Genomic DNA, 26,399 nt, shown 5'->3' on the forward strand with positions numbered 1-26,399 from the left:
ATTCCCATACTAGATGAAAGGAGGAGCCTTACAAATAGTTCATAAAAATAATATGCACAAAATGGTTGAAGGTAGATCAAAATTTGGACAAGAAAGGCTCATGTGACCCCAGCCACCCATTTTTAAATTTTTTATATAAAGGCTTGTTTACCTACTTTTTTCTGTTCTCTGGGCTAGTGCAGTGTGAAGGAGCCACTTGTCAATATAGAACACTACATTGTCCCTTATAAATTAACAGAAGTAGGTTCAACATTAAAATACGCAATATAGGTAAGATACACTATTACGTTATAGCATATAGTTTTTTAACTCTTATAAAGAAATTAGTGTTCCATTCATCCTATAACCAACAGAGATTCACTCTGTACATATTTCTCCATGTATAAGAGCCCATATAAAAAACTTGAATCATTTATTATATGATTTCAAAAAAAGCGTTACAAAAATTATGGTATTTCTACATACAATACAGAACAAAACAGGGATGTGGACAATATTTCATGGATCATCATCCCCTCCATACATCAGCAATTGACAAGCACACACACTTTTCAGATAATTATAGTGACATTCCTGCATGTCTGTGAACTAGGAAAAAAAAAAACACATTCTTTCACAGCCATTTTCAGTCCAGTATATCAACAAATTAAAAATAAAAAGAATCCAGAGAAAGTGTAAGATGAGTGACTGCTTTCCAAAATCGATAGAAATGTTAGGACAAAGCATTAGCTGTTGACTAGTTGAAAAGCTGTGCAGTTGACAATTGAACAGGACACAAGTTTAGGTCCTTCCTCTGCTGGTGCTTGTCAGGAATCATGACACACAAAAGAGCAGAAAACGCAAGGCCAAGAAGGCAGGTGCAGGTAGCTAGTACCCCATCAAATCCAACAACATGTCCACACAAGGGTGAGACGGCGGGAGGTAGGAGAGATATTTTTCTATTACTGGATCTGCACTTACACCACCTCTATAACAGCCTTCAATAATACTGAAGCAGAAGTGGCTTATGATGGCAAAATATAAGGAACAGTGGCTGCACTTCCATTCTGTGACTAACAGTACAGACCATTACACAAACCCTATGGAAGATTGCCTCCTTGTCCCCGTAACACTGGATGGTATTGCGGCTCCTGGTAATCTTTGGTCACTGCTTCCAGTGTGCTATTTCCTCCCTGCCATGCTCTTCACTGCACTTCTGGTCACTCTGCCTCTTGTTCGGACCCTCCGGTCACTGTTGTTGCAGCAAATGAGCCAGATTTGGCATTTTGTTCTGCAATTGCCATTTGTCGTCATCGGAGATACATTCCTGATGCTGCGGATGAACTATTACTCTTTCGCTCTCCTGTTCTAGTCCGCTGTTAGTGGAAGGAACCTTTTTACCGGGGTCATCTTTAAGATGTTCTTGCTTACAATCACTATTATTTTTGACCAGTATCTGAAGTACTGATTTGTTACTCAATCCTCGTTCACCATTCGCACTCTCCAAATGCTGCCTTTCCAGGTGCTGGAAACCAATCTCTTCTTTTTTTATCTCCAGCTTCTGATCGCTATCCTCTGAATAGACCTGTTTCACCTTTTCTTCAGAAGTGAGTTTCTGTAGCAATTGCTGGCAATGACCATCCAGAAGAACTTCCTGCAGGAGACAGTTTTCATTTGATTCTCGCCCGCTGTCTGCATCCTCCAGTTTATCAGTTGCTGGAACTGCCTGATAATTTGCCGTCAGCTGCTCCATCCTGCAGTTGGATTCTTGCTGTCCTCTACCTTCCAGATGCAGACCCAACTCACGTGTCGCCTCTGTGAGTTTTATCCTCTTCTGCACGTGGGTGGTCTCGAGGTCTCCCGAAGACTGATCTTGAGCCTCTGTCGACGTCTGGCCATGCCTCTGCCTCTCAGCCAGCTCGTGGTCCGACAGCTCCTGCCGATCCCCAAAGATACGGCCGCAGCACGAGCAGAGCAGCAGCCGCTGCAGCTCGACTCTGGCCATGCGCATCAGTGTGGACTCGTCGACACTGGGTGACTCACACTGGGCGTAGGCGTGGTCATTTTGGATGCGCTGGTAAACACATTCGTTTAGTGTGTGCAGCTCTAGCAGCACCCTCGAGCAGAAATCCTTGTGGCAGAGCTTGCAGCTGAGCCCGGACGAGTCTGCCACACCGGTGACGCTGTCGTCGTCGGTAAGGGAGTCCGCAACTGTCTGGGAGTAGCCGCTGGGCCAGCCGCGCCACTCCATGCGGTCTTCTCCCGGAGAGGACTCTGTGCCAAATGGCGCCATTACTACTCCACCTCCACCACTTCCCTCTAGTCGCTCAGGTACGGCCCGTGTTGATTTCGCTTCCCCGTTCAGTTCAGCCGCTTCAGCCACAACAGAAGTGCGTGCCCTGCAGACTTTCCAGTGATTGTGGAGCTTTCTGCGGAACTTGAAGGCCTTGCGGCAGAGAGGGCACGTGAAGAAGGTGGGTGAACGGTGGGGCGGGGTGCTATACTGGTAGGCAGCAATTGCACCGCATTTCACTTCGTGGGTACGCAGGCACTCGCGGTACTTGAAGGCCTTATCGCAATACCGGCACATACAGACATCCATTTCTTTGGCATTAGCAGCTGACGGTAGACACGACGGGCTGTCCACATTCTTCCTCTTCCGCTCTGACTGTGACAGTCCTGGAAATATTACTTCCCGTTCGTCCGTCAATCCGCCACGTAACTGTGCGCTGTCACAGGCAGTCGATCCTAACTGCTGCTCTCGTCTTTCTGGCACAACAGACACAGCTGCACGACCGACTGTACGGTCTGTCGCCTGGGGACAGTGACGCTCGTGCATGACACAAGAACAACGTCTGAGGAAGACTCGAGAGCAATACGAACACTTGTACCACCTTCCTGCGATAGTCATATGAAAATTGCGCGAGCAATATTCCTCGTGCACCTTCCGGCCGTGCTTGGTCTTACACCACTTGTGGCAACGACTGCAACGATTGAGTGAGCCCTGCCTCTTGTCCCCAGACGCAGTGCTGCCAGAAGGACTGAAGCTCTCGTCCTTATCGTTGTCACCACTGCTGCCTGTATCACCAGGTGGTGCTGGTGCCTCCGCCACCTCCGGTGCTGGTGCCTCCGCCACCTCCGGTGCTGATGGCTCCACCACCTCCACAGCCGCCTCAGTAGCCTCCTGCGTGTCCGCCTCCGCAGCCACCTGCGGGCCCGCCTCGCCACGCGGCGGCGCCTTACGTCGGCAGTGAAACTCGTGGGTGAGCAGCGACCGCCACTTGAGGTGGCCCTTGCCGCAGTAGCGGCACTTGACAGCATCCCTCCCACCGGCCTGCAACGCAGCGTCCGCCTTCGGCCCATCCAGCCATCCGGAGGCCTCGGAGCACGAGAGTTCGTGGGAGAGGCGGTGCGACCGCGAGAGGTAGCGCGCGTGGCAGTAGCGGCACTGGTTGGCGGCCAGGTTGTGACGCGTCGGGAGGGAGCGGCGCCGGCAATAGTACTCGTGCCCGTTGCGGCCCGCCAACGTCTTGAACCGCTTGTCACAGTAGGAGCACTGCCTCTCGCCGGCGCCCTCACAGGGAGGGCTGGGGACCGTCTGTGGCGGCGTCGTCGTCGTTGGCCGGTAGCCGAAACGGGGGCCGCACTGGGCCTCGTGGAGGCGGCGCAACGGCACACGTGGGAAGTACTTGCGGCAGAAGCGGCACTGGTTGCAGTACTTGGGCGTCGGCGGCAGTCTGCGCAGCGCTGTGCTCTGGGACTGCGGCTCTGCGGCACCGGGCGCGACGGGCGGCAGCTCGCCACTCTGGATCTGGCGCTCGCGGCGGAAGCAGTGGTACTCGTGGATGCTGCGGCCAGCTTTAGACAGGAAGAGCGCCGAGCAGGAGCGGCAGCGTTTGCCGGAGCCGCGGCCGCTAGCCAGCTCGGGCGCCGCGTAGCCGTGCAGAGGGCCACACTCCCTCTCATGGACGCGGCAGACGCTCGTCTTCTGGAACCACTTAGTGCAGAAGCGGCACCTGTTGGAGTACTTGCCCGGCGGCGGCGGCCGCCGCAGCGGCACCGCCGCCGCCGCTTCCTTCTCCTCCTGCTGCTGCTGCTGCTGCTGCTGCTGCTGCTGCTGGTCGTCTGCGCCGCTGCGGCGCGGGCAGCTGCGCTCGTGCTCCTGGCAGGTTTGCGGGTCGGGGTGCCACTTTGCGCAGTACCTGCAGATGCTACCGCCGCCCTCCCTACTGAGGTCGGAGCAGCGACCCTCCGCCCTTTCCTCCCCCTCCTGCTGCTGCTGGGGCGAGTTCCTTTCTGTCGAGCTGCCTGACTCCGATGCAGAGTACGTCGCGTCAGACGCGACAGACGGCGACCGCGGCGGAGTCAGCTGCAGGCAGCTACCGTTCCCCGAGACCACCTCCTCCCCCCCGCCCTTTTCCTTCTGCTGCTGTTGCTGCTGCTCCGTCGCCGTGGTGCCCTCTGCCGTCCTGTCCTGTGCCACGGCCACCACCTCTATTTCCACTTCGGCATCCTCGAATTGCTCGTCGGCCACGCCCTCTACCGCCGCCTCATCGTCGTCGTCGTCTATAGGCTCTTCTTTGATGTCTATCGTCTCCACAGGACCCTGCGCGTCCTTGTGGCTATTTGAGACGGCGCAGTGCAGAGCCGTACCCGGAAGTGCCTGCCGAACAGAAAGAAGGAATTGCTTTCATTCTTCTTCAGTAAATCGGTACACATACTGGTTAAGGATGTTGATGATGAATATAACGACGACGACTATTTCAGACATCGTGGTATTCATCGCCCCCACTCACTGCCTCAGTGCCAGGTTACAGATCCACAGGTCTGGGCTTCAATCCCCATTCAGTCCTAGAATTTTTATTCGTCATTTACCATTTTTTTCTCTTCTGGTAATGTTCGTAAACATGAAAAACACCGTGTGGCTGCCAGTATTTTATTTCGCTAGAAGCTCGCCTTGATGCAGCTTGATACACGTGAAGTAGCATATGGTACAAAAGTGGAGTGAGGTACAAGCGACAGGTGGTACAGTACGTAGAAGCCCATGGGAGAGTATGCCTAATTGTACTGAACTTACTTCTGATTGGTCGGCACGTTTGGGTGCTAGGCGCCAAAACGCCCAACTTCTCTAATTAACTATATTCTATACCTTTCATTGTATTTAACCCAGTTTTTAGTACGACAATCTCTCACGGTCACTCTTTGAGTTCATCGTTTCTTTTTATTAAATTTCACCAGTTTTGAGAAACATAAGAGAAACGATATTGTAACGAAAGTGCTTCAGACACCTTCGGGTCGCTTTGGTGTGCCTGGGAGACGAAGTACTTTGGCTGTGCTAGTCACTCTGTTCCGGGTGTTCTGGAGGGTCGGACACGTGTCTCAGTACCGTGCGTTACTTAGATGTGAACATGTAATAGTCACTCTGTTGCCGATGTTCTTCAGAGCCGGACATGTGTATTATACTTTGGAAGTTGGATGGAAAAGTTACCATACAATTAAGAAAGCTATGTCGAGTGTTGTAAAAGAATGTGTAAATGTGTGAATGTTTCAATAATAATGAGAAGTGTCGCCTACCATCATTGTCAGTACCACAGATCTTGCCCTCTGTAGATACAGAGACTAATCTGGACAAGTGGCATCCCGCAAAAGGCACAGTCACAGGTTCGAATTGACAGCATTACAGCCTCCGCCGAAGAAGATCCTACGACCGACGAGCTGTCTTCTGCGCTGGGGACACAACTTTGGAAGACAACAGGTTGGTGGAAAGAACGGTCAGAGACTCTTATTCAATCTCTCCAGGTATCTCTAGCTTCCAGATCTGACTTCCAAAGGGATTCATAACCGAGAAGCGCTATCCCCCACCCGTACAGCCAGCTAGGCTGAGGAAACCATGACACACCACACTGCATCGAACCGTGATTGTTATACACCGAAGAAAAAGTGACTTGCACTCGAGCATGTGAAGCGGCAATGTTGTCGGTTCACGTTTTCTGCAGCAGTAACAGCTGGGCGTTCCTTGCTGTATACATTCGCACGTTGGCCGTTAACGTGGAGTACTCCGTTTGCTGGCAGATGAGTAACAGAATTATCACTTTTCTGCTCACTTTCACAACGCAACTGACGTAACAGAGCGATATGACAAAGGTGAACAGGATAGAAGCTGTGACCAGTGCTTAATTTCTAATTATAGTTGCCCACCCCAGGCATAAAAATCACAAGTTTCGTTTTTTGAAAACTTGTGAAACAAACTTTTAATGAGAAATCATCCTTTTACAAAATATTGTGAAATTCAAGCTTTTAAAACAATTTTTTATAATGAAAACAATGAAATCAAGAGATTTAATATAAACAAGTGGTACAGTGTTGTTTTGCTTCCTAGCACTGCTCGGTACATGTAGTTTGTAATCTTCGTGACTATCGCGTCATGTTGCAACTGCTGCCAGTCGCAACGTTCAAACAGTTTCACTGTAGTTGGTCGGTGAACGTGAATGCAGTATTAATAAAGCATGTAGCGTTGAATTACGATGAAGATGATGTGACTCGTCGAGATCGCATAAAATTTTCACTTCCCGAAACGTTAGGAAAAATAAAAGATGATGTTGCATGAGACATGGAATCAGATGTTTAGTAAATGCAGAGATATCATTTGCCTTCTATTCTGTGAGTAACTCTAAAGAACACACGTTATAAGAAACTACAGAAAATGTAATGTTACACTTCATCGAGTTTGAATGCGAATGACAATTGCTCAATTACTTTTCCTCTGTGGACATTTAGCATTAATAACTCACATAACCTGTTTTTCACTCACTACAGAATACAACCAAAGTTGTACTCTTCCTGGAGCAGTGAAGCATAGTTGAATTGTGCATGCAGTATCAGGATAAACAAGAACTAATACAGCCTTTGTCATAACTGGAAAAAAAAACTGTACGTTTACCAATAATATCAGTGATTGATAGACTTGTAGATACTTGTGCTCTCATACAAAAATGATACTACAGTGTTACTTCAGATAAGAAGTCACCAATATTATAATATTTTTTAGCAGATTTGGCCCAGGAAAAGCTTAGCTTTGCCAAGCTGTATGTTATCAGATACGAATGTTGCAGCGTACTAAATTTCTTGCGTAGTTTTGGTAAGAGAAATACTGCTACCCATTCAGTGCACATCCAGACGTCAGGTACATGTCGAAAATTGTAGAGTGAACCTAAATTTAAGAAATCCTCTGAAACACAACTTAGAAGTATAATTTGGTAGTTCCCTATAAGTCTATACCTTCGTCCCACGAACCTAAATCGAGAATATCTTATGCCGATGTTTCCTGTGGTATAGGTATACATCCTTCTATAAGTTCGAATCATTTACAAATGAGTTCAGCTGAAGACTTGTGACGAGTTGTTTACTGTTTAAAAGCATCAGTCGCTGACTCCCGACAGACCACGCCAGCTCTAAAAATGTGAAGGAGTATTGTATCCACAAGATTAGCCTCATTTCGAGTTTGAATTTCTGGACGTGGCACTAGCGTTCTCTTGTTAAATATACGAGGAGCATTCGATAACCAATGCAACACTTTTTTTCTCAGCCAGTTTCGGTTAAAAAAAGAGGAATTTGTTGTGGAGAATTGTGGACCGCTTCAGCCCCTGTAGTTCCATTAAGTTCCGATAGGTGGCGGCGTCATATGTAGCTTTCAAAATGCCGTCTGTGACGGAGGTGCTTTCAGCAGAGCTGTCTTAATATCAGCATCGCAGATATTCAAAGACGCTTGCGGAATGTCTACGAAGACCTGTCTGAGAAACATACGGCGAGTCGTTGAGCGAAGCGTCTGTCATCACCTCAACACGGTCGCGCAAACCTATCCGATCTCCCACGTGCTGGTTGGCCGCTCACAGCTGTGACTCCTGCAATGTGTTCGTAACCACAAAAATCCAAACGAACTTCTCCTTCTTCATGTCAACGCAAGGCCTCAGCCAAGTCTGAGCACCCGACAGCAGCTCACAAAACTTCATTGGACTGTTCTTCCTAATCCATCTTACAGCCTGGATGTTGCATCCTCCACTTCCAACTGTTTTTTTCCACTGAAGGATGAACTCCGCAGGAAAATGTACGTGGACGATGGGGGGCGATTATTGTTGCAGCAAGACGTTTCCTTCTATGTCGACCAATAGTGGTACTACGCGGGCATACAGGCGCCCCCCCCCCCCCCCCCAGAGAGGTGGCGAAAGGCCGTCGCACTGAAAGGAGATGATGTTGAAAAATTGGGTCGGCTAGACTAATTTATAACTTCAACTATCAGAACAAACTGTATAACATTTCCAGTGTTGAGATGGCCGTATGGCCAAGTTCTGGACGCCAATAAATAAATAAATAAATAAAACCGGCGATACGTTCAATTGGAGGTCTTCTCCTGCGGAAGACGATAAAACTGCTGGGAAAGCGATGATTAAGACACAGCGCAGTCGCACACGTTACCGCACGTGACTTTCTGTGTATCCAAACAATGCTCCACAAGTGCTGTGTTTAGCTATTGTTGAGGCTGCGACGGGAAAACTGATATCCCCAAAGCCTCACAGCAACTTGACAACACTACTCCGCAGAAACCCATAAACGCAATCCCTTAGAAACAGGAAAGCTTCTGGACTGGATGGTATATTTCTAGAGACCATTAAACAACTAGGAAAGAAAGCACGATAGTGGCTACTAAAATTTTACAATGCAATACTGGACAGCGGAAAAATTCCTCCGCAGTTTAAAACTGCAAAAACTACTATTTCCAAGCCAAGAAAATCTAAAGAAGATCCAGTGATCTACTGTCCAATGGCACTACTAAGCATTTGTTATAATGCTACTGGAAAGGTTTCTATGTAATCGAATATGTTCAACAACTGCTGCCACAACCCTCCTCCCCTACATCAAGCATGATCTCGTGCTAATCGAGGCTGCTGAGAGCAACATCCTGACCTAACGCCACTTGCAGAAGCAGGCTTCAAAGAGAGAAAAAAAAGAATCCTCAGTTGCATTTATTGACCTCACAGCATCGTAGACACCTTGTGGCTGCACAGATCAATGTATACGCTAAATCAAACCGTGTCCAGCTCAAAGATCACAGAACTAGCAGAAAACATGCTTAAAACCGTTCTTTTAAATTAGCATTGGAGACACCGCAAGTAAATCCTATACATAAAGACTGGTGTCCCACAGGGTTCCGCTTTTATTTAAATTTTACATCAGCGACATAGACACCACTGATTCTGTAAAGCTTAGCTACGTCGACGACTTAGCGATTGCAACTCAAAACAACACATTCGAAGAAGGTAAACAGACACTCACTAACGAGCCAGAGAAGCTCGATCAGCATTACAAAAAGCGGAGGCTTTGCCCGAATCCTAATAAAACAAACCCAGCTCATTCCACCAAGCCAACTGACTGGCAAACAGAGAATTGAGTGTAATCTCCGGCAACAAAAAAATTACGACATTGTCGACACTCCACATATCTGGGTGTGGCTCTCAACAGAGCCTCGACATGTAGGAGAAACCTAGAACTAACAGGACAGAAGCTAAAATCGAGAAATAGTATCTTAGGGAACCTCGTTGCTGCTAGCTGAGGATCTAATGCAAACATGTTAAGAACTACAGCACAAGCACTTGTGTAACCTGTCGCCGAAAACGTTCTCCTGTTGGGAGAAGATGATGTCATGTCAACAAAATAGACTTCCATCTACAGGGTGACGGTTACTGAACTATAGAAAATTAAATCGTCAAAACTTCTGAACGGTTTACGTTAGGGCGTTCAAACCGCACGTTTGGCCGCGGGGCGGGATGGGAAATAGTATGCGCATACGCAAGCGCCTTGTTGCTGTCGGCCATTTGCACCTGAAAATGTCGCGGTACAGAGAACCTGCATCTCTTCCCATACAAAATTCAAACCCGTCAACCATACTATTGACCACAGAATTGACAAACAGGACTTTAATGTGAATATGGTTTGGTTTAGCGACGAAGCCCACTTTCATTTGGATGGGTTCGTCAATAAGCAAAATTGGCGCATTTGGGGGACTGAGAATCGGCATTTCGCGACCGAGAAGTCTTCTGACACTCAACGGGTGACCGTGTGGTGTGCAATGTCCAGTCACGGAATAATCGGTGCGACATTCCTTGATGGCAGTCGCTACTGAATGGTATGTCAACGTTTTGGAGATGATTTCATCCCCATTATCCAAGGTGAGCCTGATTTCGACAAGATGAAGTTTATGCAAGACGGAGCTCGACCCTATCGAAGCAGGAGTGTGATGTCCTGGAGAAGCACTTTTGGGGAGTTATTCTCCGTATCTGAACACACGCGACTCCTTTTTGTGGGGCTATATTAAAAGGCAAAGTGTACAGCAATTACCCCAAAACCACTGCTGAGCTGAAAACAGCCATTCAGGAGGCCCCCGACAGCATCGATGTTCCGATACTTCAGCGGGTCATGCAGAATTTCGCTATTCATCTGCGACAGACCATCGCCAATGACGGAGGCATATCGACCATGTCACAACCTAAATCCGAATATCTACAGTGACGTTTATATGATGAATTAAGTGTGTGCACACCGTTTTACTTTTTTTTCATATGGTTTAATAATCGTCACCCTGTAAATGATGAGATGAGTATCGTGACAGGGCTCGTAAATCCACACCAACACCACGGCTGTCAATACTCGCCAATTCTGGCCCACCAAATCTCCGAAGACGACAACAAGCAGTAACACATGAATGGATGAAACTCAAAATGATCCACAATTTAAGAGATGAATGGAGAAAACAATGGACGTCCCTCCAGGGTCATTAAGACTACTAGGCAACATAGATGCAACCAACCAGCTCCCAGGTGCGAACCAACCAAGAAAAATATGGCGGCCCCTCAACCGTATCTGACCTGGCAACGCCGTGACGAAACAACGCTACAAAAGTGGGAAAATTCCAATGATGGCCAATGCGACTGCGGAACGTGGGAACACACTGTCACACATTGTCCACGACTGCCCAGTAAGAAAATTGATGGGTACCTGAAAGACTTTGTAGACGCAGCACCTGCAACAATTAACTGGTTGGAGTCTTTGGATATCCAACTACGACGAAAAATGGAGCTCTCAAGTTCCTTTTATTTACTACCGGTTCTCCAGGTTTCTTTATTAGCTACACATCTGTATATATCGATCAACAGATGTATCTGCTTCTACTGATCCGTACCATTTTATCTTATATCGACTTCACCATATGTACTTTTAAAATATAATTCAAGCCATACAATAAATAAATAAATAAATAAATAAATAATCGTACAGGAATTTCATGAACATTATTATAACGAACGGAGACTTTTCGGTGACAGAATCCCTGATGTTCTTGATGCTGATTACGTTTCGTTAATGATGAGCGATGTCGCTGTTTTACTTGCGCGGTTTCGTAAATAATAAAAACTGCTGTTATTGTGCAGCAAACACCCAAAACGTATTGCATCATAAAGCACTAAGGCGTCCGTGCGTGTGGAGTTTGCGAAGTGGGTATCATTGGACATAATAATAATAATAATAATAATAATAATAATAATAATAGAGGTGACATATCAAGCTAAAACTAAACAAAGGTCGCTACACTACGCATACATTGATTACCAAAAAGCTTTTGATAGTGTACCCCATTCATCGTTACTATAGATATTGGAAATATACAAAGTAGATCCTAAATTGATACAGTTCCTAAACATAGTAATGAAAAACTGGAAAACCACACTTAATATCCAAACAAATTCAGATAATAGCACATCACAGCCAATACAGATTAAGTGTGGAATATACCAAGGAGACTCATTAAGTCCTTTCTGGTTCTTCCTTGCTCTGAACCCACTATCCTACATGCTAAATAATACAAATTATGGATATAATATTACTGGAACATACCCACACAAAATCACACATTTGCTATACATGGATGATCTAAAACTACTGGCAGCAACCAATCAACAACTCAACCAATTACTTAAGATTACAGAAGTATTCAGCAATGATATAAATATGGCTTTTGGAACAGACAAATATAAGAAAAATAGCATAGTCAAGGGAAAACACACTAAACAAGAAGATTACATATTGAATAACCACAGTGACTCCATAGAAGCAATGGAAAAAACAGATGCCTATAAATGTCTAGGATACAGACAAAAAATAGGAATAGATAATACAAATATTACAGGAGAACTAAAAGAAAAATATAGACAAAGACTAACAAAAATACTGAAAACAGAATTGACAGCAAGAAACAAGACAAAAGCTATAAATACTTATGCTATACCCATACTGACCTACTCATTTGGAGTAGTGAAATGGAGTAACACAGACCTAGAAGCACTCAATACACTTACACGATCACAATGCCACAAATATAGAATACATCACATACATTCAGCAACAGAAAGATTCACTTTAAGCAGAAAGGAAGGAGGAAGGGGATTTATCGACATACAAAACCTACATTATGGACAGATAGACAATTTAAGAAAATTCTTTATAGAATAAGCAGAAACTAGTAAAATACACAAAGCAATCACTTATATAAATACATCAGCTACACCACTGCAATTTCATAACCACTTCTACAACCCTTTAGATCACATAACATCAACAGATACGAAGAAAGTAAATTGGAAAAAGAAAACACTAACACAGCCACACATCGATCAAGACGCATCCAACACATGGCTAAGAAAAGGCAATATATACAGTGAGATGGAAGGATTCATGATTGCAATACAGGATCAAACAAACACCAGATATTACAGCAAGCATATTATTAAAGATCCCAATGCCACAACAGATAAATGCAGACTTTGCAAACAACAAATAGAAACAGTAGATCACATCACAAGTGGATGTACAATACTAGCAAATACAGAATACCCCAGAAGACATGACAATGTAGCAAAAATAATACATCAACAACTTGCCATAAAACATAAACTAATAAAACAACACGTTCCCACATACAAGTATGCACCACAAAATGTACTGGAGAATGATGAATACAAATTATACTGGAACAGAACCATTATAACATAAAACAACACCACATAACAAACCTGACATCATACTCACCAATAAAAAGAAGAAATTAACACAACTAATCGAAATATCCATACCCAATATAACAAATATACAGAAGAAAACAGGAGAAAAAATTGAAAAATACATCCAACTGGCTGAGGAAGTCAAGGACATGTGGCATCAGGATAAAGTTGACATTATACCGATTATACTATCAACTACAGGAGTCATACCACACAATATCCACCAGTACATCAATGCAATGCAGCTACATCCAAACGTATATATACAACTACAGAAATCCGTAATTATTGATACATGTTCAATAACCCGAAAGTTCCTAAATACATTGTAACATACACCATACAGTTAAAAGGACGTCACGCTTGATCAAGGTCCGCGTCACGTTCCATTTTTAACCAGACCTAAGGTCTGAGAAAGGAAAGAATATAATAATAATAATAAACGGCAGAAATGTGGTCCCAACAAGATGGGAGCCACAGTTCACACCGCTAATTCATCCAGGGCAGTTAGTTGTTCGAGAAACGATTGCTCAACACTTGCTCTCACGTTTCGGCTATCTCCACTGTGCTGCACGCTCGGCAGACATGTCGGTTTGGGGCTTCGTCTTACTGTGTCATTTAAAATGTAAAACTTATTGCCGCAAACCTTGTTGTCACCGATCTGAATGTTGTAATACGACACGAAATTACTCTTGTGTCACAGGACACTTTGACAAACAGGTATGCTAAAAAGGGACTTTAATGTGTGTGCACGAAAAAGGGCGCCTGGTTTCCAATGTTATCTTTAAAAAACTGGAATTCTTAAATTGGGTAACTGACAGATTGTACTGGTGTAAATACTTCTGACATGTGATCAAAATAAATCTAATCACAGTAGTTTGAAATTAAGGCATTCTTTTTGCGCCACTCTCTACAAACCAGTTGCACCCCGAAAGCCTGCTTACTAAGAGTGGCGAGCACCAACCAGGGGTAAGTGAAACGGAAGTACTAAGGAAATCGGCAACTTCAAATTGAGAGGGCTGAACTAAGGGAGTAAATTACCATAGGAGTAAATTTTTCATTTACTCGCGAAGTTAATAAATTAACTCCATAACTGGTAGAGGGCACCACCAAAGAGAGTTATAGGCCCTTTGCTGTTCCTTATCTATATAAACGATTTGGGAGACAATCTGAGGAGCCGTCTCAGGTTGTTTGCAGATGACGCTGTCGTTTATCGACGAATAAAGTCATCAGAAGATCAAAACAAATTGCAAAACGATTTAGAAAAGATATCTGAATGGTTCGAAAATTGGCAGCTGACCCTAAATAACGAAAAGTGTGAGGTCATCCATATGGGTGCTAAAAGGAATTCGTTGAACTTCGGTTACACGATAAATCAGTCCAATCAAAAGGCAGTAAATTCAACTAAATACCTAAGAATTACAATTACGAACAACTTGAATTGGAAGGAACACACACAAAATGTTGTGGGGAAGGCCAAGCAAAGACTGCGTTTCATTGGAAGGACACTTACAAAATGTAACAGATCTAATACGGAGACTTGTCCGTCCTCTTTTAGAATACTGCTGCGCGCTGTGGGACTCTTCCCAGATAGGACTGACGGAGTACATCGAGAAAGTTCAAAGAAGGGCAGCACGTTTTGTACTATCGCGAAATATGCGAGAGAGTGTTACTGAAATGATTCAGGATTTGGGCTGGACACCATTAAAAGAAAGGAGTTTTCGTTGCAACAGAATCTTCTTACGAAATTCCAACCACCAACTTTCTCCTCCGAATGCGAAAATATTTTGTTGACGCCGACCTACATAGGGAGAAACAATCACCACGATGAAATAAGGGAAATCAGAGCTCGTACGGAAAGATATAGGTGTTCGTTCTTTCCGCGTGCTTTACGAGACTGGAATAATAGAGAACTGTGAAGGTGGTTCGATAAACCTTCTGCCAGGTAGTTAAACGTGATTTACAGAGTATCCATGTAGATGTAGAAGGCCACGACGTCAGTGATTTAGGAATTCGTTTCTAAGTGATAAATATCGAATTCTGTGGATTATATGTATGGAGATGGTGGAAGAGGTAGACATCGCAAGAATGAGGATTTCAATGGGGAGAAGAGATCCATTTGCGATGTATCGCGAAACTGGTTTCAAGGAGCAGTTTTAGCTTCGTAAAGAATCTTTTCGGCAGCGTAATTTGTAACCGTCCTTTGTCTCCTAGTCTGGAACTTCTTTGTGCACCGCGAATCTTTCCCAATGGTACTTTAACAATCGTAGCAGAGGATCTAATGTTCATCGTACTACTTCTAGAAGAGCTTTTAACTGTATGATAAACAGATTAATTGGCTTAAAGCCACCATATAAATCAAGGAACGAAAGGAATTTATCGAATTGGTGGATTCCCTAATGTCACAGTGGCCATCGATTGTGCACACATACTTTGGTTTTCTGGAGCACAACTATACAGAAATCTCAAGAATTTCTTTTCTATCACGACACAAGTTACCTGTGAAGCCAATATGAAGATTTTGAACGTGGTAAACCGCCGGCAGGATTCCAGGCATAATACAAGCATTTAGGACAACAGTAGAGTTGCTGCAGAATTTGATAATGGACAACATGATGGGTTGCTTGTTTAACGGAGTGGATATGCTCTCTCCAAACATCTGATGATTCTTGTGTTTCGACCGCACACAGGACCTGAAGGGAACAACGGATCCCACATTGCTACCAGTTTCAGTGTTTGGAAGAAACATTTCCAAATTCTCATAAAACAATGCGATATAAACAAAACAATAATGTGAAATGTTATTGTGGCTGATTCAGTTCTGCACAACTTTGGAATAGAAGTTATAGACGTGTTTCATCCTGATGTGGAGGTGAATGACATCGATCAGTATTCATTTCAGCCAGAAACAAATGCTGTCAGGTCTATTATACTTTTATTTTAATTATAATTGTACTTAATTTGCTATTAAAATAATACATGTAAAGAATAAAATAAACAAAATAAAGAAAGTAATAAGTGTAAAGAATAACAGGGTGAAGAACTTTCCTTCTTAAATGAATGGATAAGGCACTGGATGTTCAGTACTGGAGAGAAATGTGACCCACTTTATTTATGTATAATTTTATACTAATGTTTCTCCTTGTCTTTTTGTTTTTTTATATGTTTTTGGAAATTTCATATTCATTTACAGTAACCTGAATTTCTCGAGGACATTGCCTGAAGAATTGGAACCGGAAGCCTGCTCCTTTTCGTTCTTGAACTTATTCTTAACTTCCATTTCAAGGTTATATTCTTCTTCCATGATTTCTCTTTATAATTATATTCATCTCGTATTGAACGCATTTGTAACAAATGAAACTTGTCTGCTCTTTACAACAACTACCTGCTCTTCACTACAACCGCATGATCTGTCTTTTCTCATGGGCGCATCTTCTGATAAGCTCACACCAGAGAATGCAAGCCGAGGGTCATGTCTATGGGATAAGGTTTCGCCTTCAGCAGTTGCACTGCCATCTTCATCAAAATTATCACTGATGTTGCTTGAAACGACCACATTATCTTCAGTTGTTTCACGGTAGTTTTACTCCAGTTATTGCCTCGGAAACGTTTGGGATCACGACAACCATTTGGTTTACATTGTCCAGTTATTGCCTCGGAAGCGTTTGGGATCACGACAACCATTTGGTTTACATTGTCCAGTTATTGCCTCGGAAGCGTTTGGGATCACGACAACCATTCGGTTTACATTGTCTATCTTCGTCTGAGCTACTCCACAGAAGATTTGGAACTGTTGTCGATTACATTTAGCTTTCATTCTCTTTGCTTTCGCTTTCATGTCTTTGAAAATTACTTTAAGCTGTTCTTGAGATTTGTGTGTGCGTGCTTCAGTTTTGTATTCAACGTGTATTTTTTTCCCCAAACATAATCTTTACCTCTTTTGACGACGTACCTTTTTCATTCATTAGTAGTTACCTACTCTCATTATTTCAGCAAACCGCTCTTTTTCATTTTCTGGTATGTTTTTTCGAACCTTTCATAATACTGAAATTGTCCTTGGTTACCTCCATGTTGCTGTGAGCTCGCATCTCAAGCTGCACACGAACTGTATATGGCGCCACTCAAATTAACGCGATTCAGGCATCTATGATGGGCGGTGGTACCTGTAGATGGCGCGGTTAAAGGTTGAACAATACGTTCATCCACTGACTGCATTTCGTAATATACCGACTTCATCACTTGTAAAAATTATACTAGCACGGTAGATTATTACTGTCAGAAGGTGTGCATTAATGTATGCCGACACTCAATAGTTTCCAAGAGGAAACGCAATGCACGTGCTAGCAGTGTGCACGAATGTCTTACTTCTTTAGAAAAATGGGGTGTTACAACTAGAAAGGTAAACAGAAATTGAGCTCTACAACAGTTAATGAAAGTAATTTCCTAAAGTAGTCACGACTAACGCAGAAAGAGTTACTACTACAAGAGTAATTTATACTAGGTTCGTGCTCGCCACCCGAAGTGTCAACGTATGTTCAGTGAAGAGTCTAGAGATGTTCTTCAGCCAGCTACACGTCGCTCCGCTAGGGATCTCCAAGGCTAGGCTGGACCGGACTGGACTGGACTAGCGAGCGCACAGAAGCTTTTAAACAGTCATTATTGCTGCTGCATGCAGTTCACAGAGGTTTGCACAGTGATACTTCAACTGCGGTGCTCTGTGGCAGGGATTCAACGAAGTCCTGGTACGTGCCACCGGATATCTATACACACGTCGCGCAATTCCCTTACATTAAAATTACGGGCCGATGGTTTGTGGACGCGGAGCTGATTGCGACAGCATGTTTCATGTCTGGGGTTAGTGTTATTTTGTAGGGAAACACATCAAGTTTTTTTTTACCTTAAAGATGTATGTGGCTTCCGTGTTTTATCTTGCACAAATCTCATCGGAAGTCAATTTCTTCCCAAACTCGCTGAAGCACTGCAGGTTAACATGCTCAGTGGCGGCGTAAACTCTTGCTCGAAGTTCAGGTAGACAAACCGTCACAGGAGGTACAAATACAATATCCTTGGGGGAAAAAAAGAGTGGTGTCTGGTCTCGGGCACGTGAGGGTCACGCAACTGGCACATCACGGCCAATCCATTGACCTGGAAGCGGTCAGCCAGGTAGTGGTATAGTGCACCATCTTGCATGAAGTAAACATTTCGTTCTTGGTCATCCTCATCGATCTGTGGTATCAAAAATTATTGTAACATATCCAGGTACACTATCCCATTGAAGGTTCTCTCATGGGAAAAAGGGGCCGTACACTTTGTTCTCCCTCAGTGCACAAAAAAAGTTCATTTTGGAGCTATCACTAACATTTTGCAATGTTTGATGTGGATTTTCACTGCTCGAAATCTTACAGTTATGCGTGTTAACCTTGCTACTTAAGTGAAAAGTCGGCTCGTAAGAAAATATGATTTTGTCCACGAAATGTTCATCCTCATGTAATCGATTTAACATATCCGCAAATAAGTTCTTGAGAGCAATTTTATCAGTGTCTTATTGCTTGTACAATCGTCATCTGTACTGTTTCAAATGCAAACGGTTTCTCAAGAAACGTCAAACAGTCGTATGTGAGATAGAGTGCGTTACGTAAGTAATGCGACCATTTTTTTTTCTGACGCAACGGTACGCCACAGCGGGTTGTAACCGGCTGGGCTAAGTGGAGGGGGGTGTTAGCTTCAAAACGCTCTTTGTCTCATTCGGCTGCGAGCTGCCGGAGAGTCAGGACATGAGTTTCCGTCAACCCCGTTTTGAGTTTATGTAAAACGGCACAATGGATCATTGTGTAGAGCAACGGTACGCTATCAAATTTTGCGTTAAACTTGGGCTGTCCGCCACCGAAACGTTTCCATTACTTCAGCCTGCCTTTGGGACTGATTGCTTGTACAAATCACAAGTTTTCCGATGGCACAACTCGTTCATGGAGGGCAGAGAGGAGATCACCGACGAACCTCGCAGTGGCCGGCCATCAACCGCACGAGTCGACGAAAATGTGACGCGTGTGCGCGATTGTTTGAACTCTGACAGCCGGCTGAACCTTCAATTGATAGCACAAACTCTAGACATGTCAAAAACAACCGTTTTCCGCATTTTGACCAAAGACTTGAACATGAGAAAAGTGTATGCTAAACTAGTCCCAAAAGAGTTGACCAACGAACACATGCACATGCGAGTGCTTCGGTGCCGAGAAATGTTGGAAATGTGTGAAAATGATCTTCACTTTTTAAAATCAGTTATCACTGGTGATGAGTCATGGATTTCTGAGTACGACCCTGAGACAAAACGGCAGAGTTCAGAGTGGCACACCCCATAGTCGCCCCATCCCAAGAAAGCACGCATGAACAAGTCCAGGATCAAAACCATGCTCATTGTCTTCTTTGACGTCAGACGCATTGTCCACCACGAATTCGTACTTACTGGGACTACAGTGAACTCAGCTTTCTACTTGGAAGTGCTAAGAAGACTGAAAAGGAGGGCCTCGCACTGCCAAAGCGACAAAGACATGTGAAAAGTTCACCACGACAACGCGCCGAGTCACAGCGCCTTCATTGTCAACGACTTCCTGGCCAGGATCAAGACCCCATTGGTTCCCCAGTCTCCCTACCGTCCTGACTTGGCTCCCACTGACTATTTTTGTTTCCTCGGTTAAAAGGAGTTATGGATGGAAAATATTTGGACACGATTGAAAGCAGCCAGGCGCATGTTACATCAACTCGGAAGGACATTCCGGAAAATGTATTCCAGGATGCCTTCCAGGCATGGAAACACCGCTTCCAGAAGTGTATCGGCGCAAGAGGGTGCTATTTCGAAAATTTTTGGTTATTTGTACGAATATATTCAATAAATGATTTTTTATGAATTTGGTCGCATTACTTATGGAACGCACCTTGTATGTAGTTCGCGAGATGCACGTCGGATCGATTTCGTAGGGCTGTTGACAAAAGTTGTCTCACTCGCTCAACGACATCGTCAGATGTGCTTGGACGACCTGACGATTTTCAATGTCTTATCGAGAACCCTATTTCTACAAAACATTTATGCCACTCAGAAATTGTAGGCCTGCTAGGACGATCTTTAGCGTACTTCGTACGGAAATTACGCTCAACTATTGTCGCCGACTTAGATTCTTCAAGCCAAAACGCACAGCTAGCACGCTCGGTCCAGTGAAGGCAGTCATCTTTAACGAACTGCCGCTAGGGCTTCTTACGGTGCGATTCAGCACTAGCGAAGTACGCGAGACAAAACTTGATGTATTTCCCTACAAATTGACACTACAGTCACCTCTGCAGATACTATGAATTAATTTATACGAATTTACAAAGCTGTAAAATCCTTTTTGAAAACGCCCTGTATATCAGGGACCCAGGTGTGGATCGGCCTTGAGGCGTGCAAGATAGTCCGCGCAGCTGCGATAACGAGTGGTTAACGCGCCTGCTTATTAAGCACGAGATCCCGGTTCGCTACACATTTTCCCTCTTCGCTGCTAAATCTGCTAATGTCCCGCTGCAGCTGACCCTTAAATTTATACATGAATAAATATTCAAGTAGCTGACAGCTGTCGTGGCGCCTTCGACTACCATCACAGATCCCATGAAATTCCAAGTCAAAGGCCTTGCCGGCGTGAGTCCTTGGGGTTAGAACACTCGCACGGAGCCCGGGCGTAGAAGAAGTCCAGCAGCTACTCGTGCGAGGTGGCCGGCGCTCGCGCAGGGTGTATACGCGGACAAGGAAAAAAATTCCCGGATTTCCCGGTTAAAGATACACTTTCTCTCGGGTGAAAACACACTTTTTCCGTGTTAAGTGATAGCATATTTTCCCTTGGAACTGCAAAACTTATAAATCCTTTGAATGGTTATGGTTTTATACACGGGCGTAGAATTTCCCGGCACTTTAAAAAACGAAACTCGGGGGAAAAGACATGTTTTGGAAATATCTTTGATGTGCGTACTTTCATATTACGAAAGTATACACTGGAATTTCACCAAACACCGCATGTTACTTTCCGAATCATTGAAATCGAGATTTCGATGCGCTTTTGTAAGCCAGTCATAGCCCTTGTCACGTGATCTTGCCAGCCGATGACAGCGGATACCCAGAGCATAGGAGACGTGATGTAGTCAGCCAACAGTAACATCATTGTTAAGTAGCTCGAACACACAAACAGGGAAAGTTAAGGGTTTAAATTAATATACATAGTGTTGCTACAAGAAAAGTGAATCTTTCACATACAATATTGGTCTCTACGGTTAATAAGCTGCAAGAGAAGCTAAGCTTTCGCATATAATGTTAATCTTTTTTGCACGTGTTAGACTTTAATATATATCACACAAATGTGCCAGTAACATTTTTAATAATGACATAAATGTCTGATCTTCAGGGTTCGAAATTCTTCTAAATGGCTCGTCATCGAAGAGTTTATTTTTAAATGAGAATCAAGCGCTCTGCAATTTAAGAAATTCATGGTACATTCTCGCACACAGTTCAACTTACGTAAAAGGTAACGCTTTCTAAACCACCATTCGCAATATTTTCCCGCGACCTGTAAGAAATATGTTCGTTTCAGCAGTTGCCAGAGCGGAGATAACAGGCGACACCGCGCTGCGCAGCTACCATGACGTAGGAAGCTCGTATGCACGTACGTGTGAAACATTGAAAGATCATACATTACGTCATAAAATAAACAAATCAGAGGATACTCTAAGAGCATTGAAATTTCGTGAACCATACTAAAAGGTGCACATTTAAAGTGCACATTCGTATGTCCACATCCCCAATGAAGTAGACCTCAACCTGATATTAAGATTTTCTGTGTGGTTTTCGGGATGTAAATTTTCTCGGAGCACCAGTACTGTATTATATAATGTTTAGTTCTTTATTATGGCATAATGCCATACGCGCTAGAAGAAGAAGAAAACGTGCACTTCAAATGCAGCAAACAGTTTAAACTAGCTAGTACTGTGGAATTAAACATTTCGTTCCAAATACATTGACTGCCTCTGCGGAGAAAAGGTTAATAAAAGTCAAATTTCTTTAGCAAACAGAAAACAATAACTTTATTGTTCTGCAAGGCGATTAATATTTGACTGTCAGAAAGATGGAAATAAAATCTAAAATTAATAACATATTTTAGCCTTCCGTAATTATGTGAATGTATTTTAATTCACTTGATAGTTCCCACGAAGGGAAACTGCAAAATCACTAAATGTAAACATGGGTCACGTAGAGACTATCCACTATAGCTCAGACTGCTCTGTGCATCAGTCCCGGATCTACGAAATATGCGAACCGGGTCAACACTTAAAAAAAAAAAAAATCGAATTTTGAAATATATATTCATCTTGTAGCGCCCATCATCCTGAAAAGTCAAACATAAGACATACGTGTTCGAGGAAATGTAAGACATGTTGTTTGGTCGTAAGTGTGCCAAAGTGCAGTACCACGCCTCTTCATACAGCATTCTTCTATAGCACGTCACTGTATTTCGCTCTGTGGAATTGAAACGTGTATATTTTGTAACGGATGCCATCAAATCTACACTGGGCAGTGTAAATTGAAATGTCCTGTGGTGCCTCTCCTGCTCCCAGTTGGCCTGTTTGACAGCCTGGCCCTGTTTGCTGTTTTGTGTCAGATAAAATTAAATACAGGATACATAAAACCAATGAAGACAAGAGACAAGCAAGAGAGTACACATTTCTTCAATCCTTAGCTCCAAGCATTTTTTTCCTCTCTCTAATCTTGCTACAACTTTACATGGCGTGCTTTCCTTCCCGCGTAAGAATCAATTACCTCATCAAGGTTCGTCAAACGTTTTGCTACAAGAAAAATCGAAATGTCGTTATCTAATACTGCAAAAGCTGTTAATACAAATAATACCCAAGACTGGTGTGGTTTCTCGAACTGATTACGTATATTTTGTCACTGTCTGCTAGATAAAATAGGCCTTTCTGATACTGCAGCAATTTTGTAACACACACCAAATAAAGGAGACTATTTTGGCATAAATGGCCATTTTTATAACACGACAGAATATAATTCACGAAGTACCAATATCAAATGCCTATTAGGCCTACTAAAAGCAAAAAGCTTTATGTTAGGAAATAGTTTCACATTTCATTCAGATGCACCAGTTTCTCAAGCATGAGATCGAAAAGTAGTATTATGAAGTTATTATATAAATTTGGAATCATCTTATTCTTCCACAGTTTGTGTGATGTCCCAGTTTCTTCTCCTTCCTCGTTCGAACAAACTATCTCATCACCAATTCTGTAGCTGTAGCTATATTCCTACCATTGTCAAAATTTGCTCGCCGATTAACTTCACTAACCCAGCCAGAATCACAGGTTTAGTTATCCAGCGATTATTCTCCGGTTAGCCGTTATTACGTGTTCGTACAACACGTTTTCCACGTTACTTCCAGAATAGAACTTAAGCGGCTGCTAGCCGTGGACTGTACAACTGGTTCTTATTGGTGTTGCGATCTGGCCAAAAACTTTGTCAAAATTTCATTTTCTTGAATACACCGAGAAGATAATACGTTATCTTTCTCACCTGTTAGTCCTGTCAGTCGTTTATTTCCATTCTGGTAGTCTACAACGCTGATCATTCGCAAACCCAGTCAACCTAATAATCAGAAAGCGATCGGCATTCATCCGTTCTGCTTTACTCCGCTCAGCTCGTATAGCCCCGTCCTCTTTTGTCTGCAGGAAAGTTTATTTCTCGGTGCGACGAGGATTCCCCTGACAGACATCCGTACGCTATGCACGCATTCAAAAATCAACTTATGATTCATTCAGGAATCAACTTCAAATGTGTGCACAAATGTTCAAAAACCTACAGGGATGCGATTCAAAATCATGCGAATAATCGATAGAACAGCGTGCGCTGGATGCTAGGCGCTTTGTGAAACAAGTTTGTTTTCCTCAAGAATATGAATTTGGCGCGCCCTTTTCCCGGTAGCATCTAGCTGCTTTGCTGAGACTGCTTTTACAGCCAACAGCCACACATTCCTGTAGCCAGAAGCGGGAGAATCTACTACTCAAACGCGACTCAACTGCTAAAATCTAATGTAAACAGTTGTGACTTCACGCTCATCGGAGGCAATTTGTTATGAAGCTTTGCATAGTCTTCCTAAAGCCTTTGACACATTTTGCGGTTGATAGACTCTTGCATGAGCACTGTGTGTCGTCGTTGTATATGGCGCATTTCCTTTCCAATTTAAGTTATTTTCGTTTTTTTCTCTTCTCTCGTTTATGTTTCATTGTTGAAGTATTGTTCTGCAGTACCGGGATACAGTAACATACTTTGGTAGAGTATCGGTTCTTACCAATTAAAACTAAAAAAAATTAACTGAAAACTAAAACGATGAGAAATTCCCGGAATGGGTCTTTCCTGGATCTCCCGGGACGTATACACCCTGAGAGAGCAACCGTGTATCGCTTCAGGGTGACTCATTAACGCGTTTCGTGGCAAATGTATTTTTAAGACTTATATTAATGAGAAATCGCAGTGAAATTCAACACAATGAGAAATGGCAATGAAATTCAACAACTCTTTTAGTACTTGTATGATGCAATGAACGGGGGGTGTGGCAGCTGAGTAAGAAATAAAGTATTTCTTACGACTATTGCAGCCTTATGACGACTGCTGTTTTAGGACAAAATTTAAATTGAAAACATATTTCATTACCACTTTCTTTAAACGTTAACAATAGAAACACAGAATGCCAATGAATACTGCTTATTTTACTTTTCACTACAGGATCAACTTCTGGTATAATTGTTTTGAGTAATATTAATTCGAAGTCACGCTGTTACGTCTGCCAGTGAGCTTCTGTGTGCGGATTCCGTTCTCTTCACTACGCAAAAAAGCATCATGTACATATAAGTCTAAATATCTACATAATCGTCACTGCAGACTTTTAAGATCGTGAAAATTTACACTGAGGAAACAGGAGTAGACGCGATCAATTTTGCTATGAAACTAAAATCACCCAAATATCACATTGCAAGTGTATAAGTTCTAGCTGTAGCGGAGTTTCTGCACTGCCAGCATAACCTGAAAACCACTGAAAGTGCGCGACCCTCTGCAAGCTGAAAATCAGTTATGGTAACCTGGATCTAACTGCAGATTCATTCGTTGAGTGTTCCTCCACAAAAAACAATTTTTTTAGTGAAAATGATGGGAAAATTATTGAGATTTTCATTTCTCCTCTCCCGTATGATGAATACTTTTTTCAGTTATGTCGCTTAAAAGTTTTTTTTTCCTTCTTTATTTTTCGCATCAGCTTCTCCCTGTTCGACTTCCAACTGTGCGTAATCTTATGTATGGAGCTATTGTAATGTTGTTGTACACTGAATTTTTTTAGTTGTGTTCGAAGTTATGAAGCACATTAATACAACGCTAGGCATATCAAGATATCATTACATACAACAAACATGTGGAGTAGGCATCCCGCACTAATACATTGATGCTGATGTGTCTGACTGCGTTGAAGTTCCTAACCCGACCATTATGCTCATTTTCATCCGTTTTAAAACAGCTTCACACAATTTTTAGGGGACGCTCCACCCTAAAACTTCAAATTTTTTTCTAAAAGAAATTTGATGACTACTATCCATCTTTTGAGTGTTTAGTCGTAGATCCCAAAACTATTTGGCTGTATTTCAATTACAGGTATGTCCAAGACATGTTTGAAATACGGACTGCATAAGGAGGTGTGGCACACCGAGACATGCCAAAGATAATTTTTGATTTTTATCTCGATCAAACAGAACCAGCTCAAGACCAAACTTGGCATAAACTCAAATTGGGAAAAACAAGTTGCAAGATTTCCAGGAAAACTGAATGGAAAGAAGTGGCAGTCAGTCGTTGGAAATCAGTTCATTTGCCTGTTGACTGTGTAAATATAAATTTAAGGAATAGAATGAAGTCCTGTTCAGTGCAATCAACAATCTCCAAGGAAATAGGCATTGGCTTACGATCACACATCATCCCTACCACTGTGCCTCCTCAACATGACTGTGAGTAGACTTTTATTCAGAAAATTCAAGAAAATGGCTACCTTGATCTTGACATTGCAAGAAGTAGCCTCATATAAGCAAGAAGAGAAAACGTTATGGTGCTGGTGAATGTTAATGGATGTGTGTCATTCATTTTTGATAAAATATTAAAATTCGTTTTACCGTAAGTTTGTTGTTATACTCTCAGTGCGAATTTTTTATTTAGCATAAATATTAACCAATCTGAACGAAATTTTTGCAGGAAGTAGT

At 43.1% G+C, this 26,399-nt stretch overlaps 1 protein-coding gene across 1 annotated transcript in view; it reads right to left on the minus strand.

Annotated features, from left to right (window-relative positions):
* Positions 1-395: 395 nt before the first annotated feature.
* The window catches only part of LOC126163115 (uncharacterized), an 82,218-nt gene continuing 56,214 nt past the window's right edge, over positions 396-26,399 (minus strand). Inside the window, exon 3 of the mRNA XM_049920038.1 lies at positions 396-4,642. Coding sequence (XP_049775995.1) covers positions 1,229-4,642 — 3,414 coding nt within the window. The 3' untranslated portion in view covers positions 396-1,228. The remainder of the gene's footprint in view (positions 4,643-26,399) is intronic.

The sequence above is a fragment of the Schistocerca cancellata genome, chromosome 2 (genome assembly GCF_023864275.1).
Source record: "Schistocerca cancellata isolate TAMUIC-IGC-003103 chromosome 2, iqSchCanc2.1, whole genome shotgun sequence".
Classification (NCBI taxonomy): domain Eukaryota; kingdom Metazoa; phylum Arthropoda; class Insecta; order Orthoptera; family Acrididae; genus Schistocerca; species Schistocerca cancellata.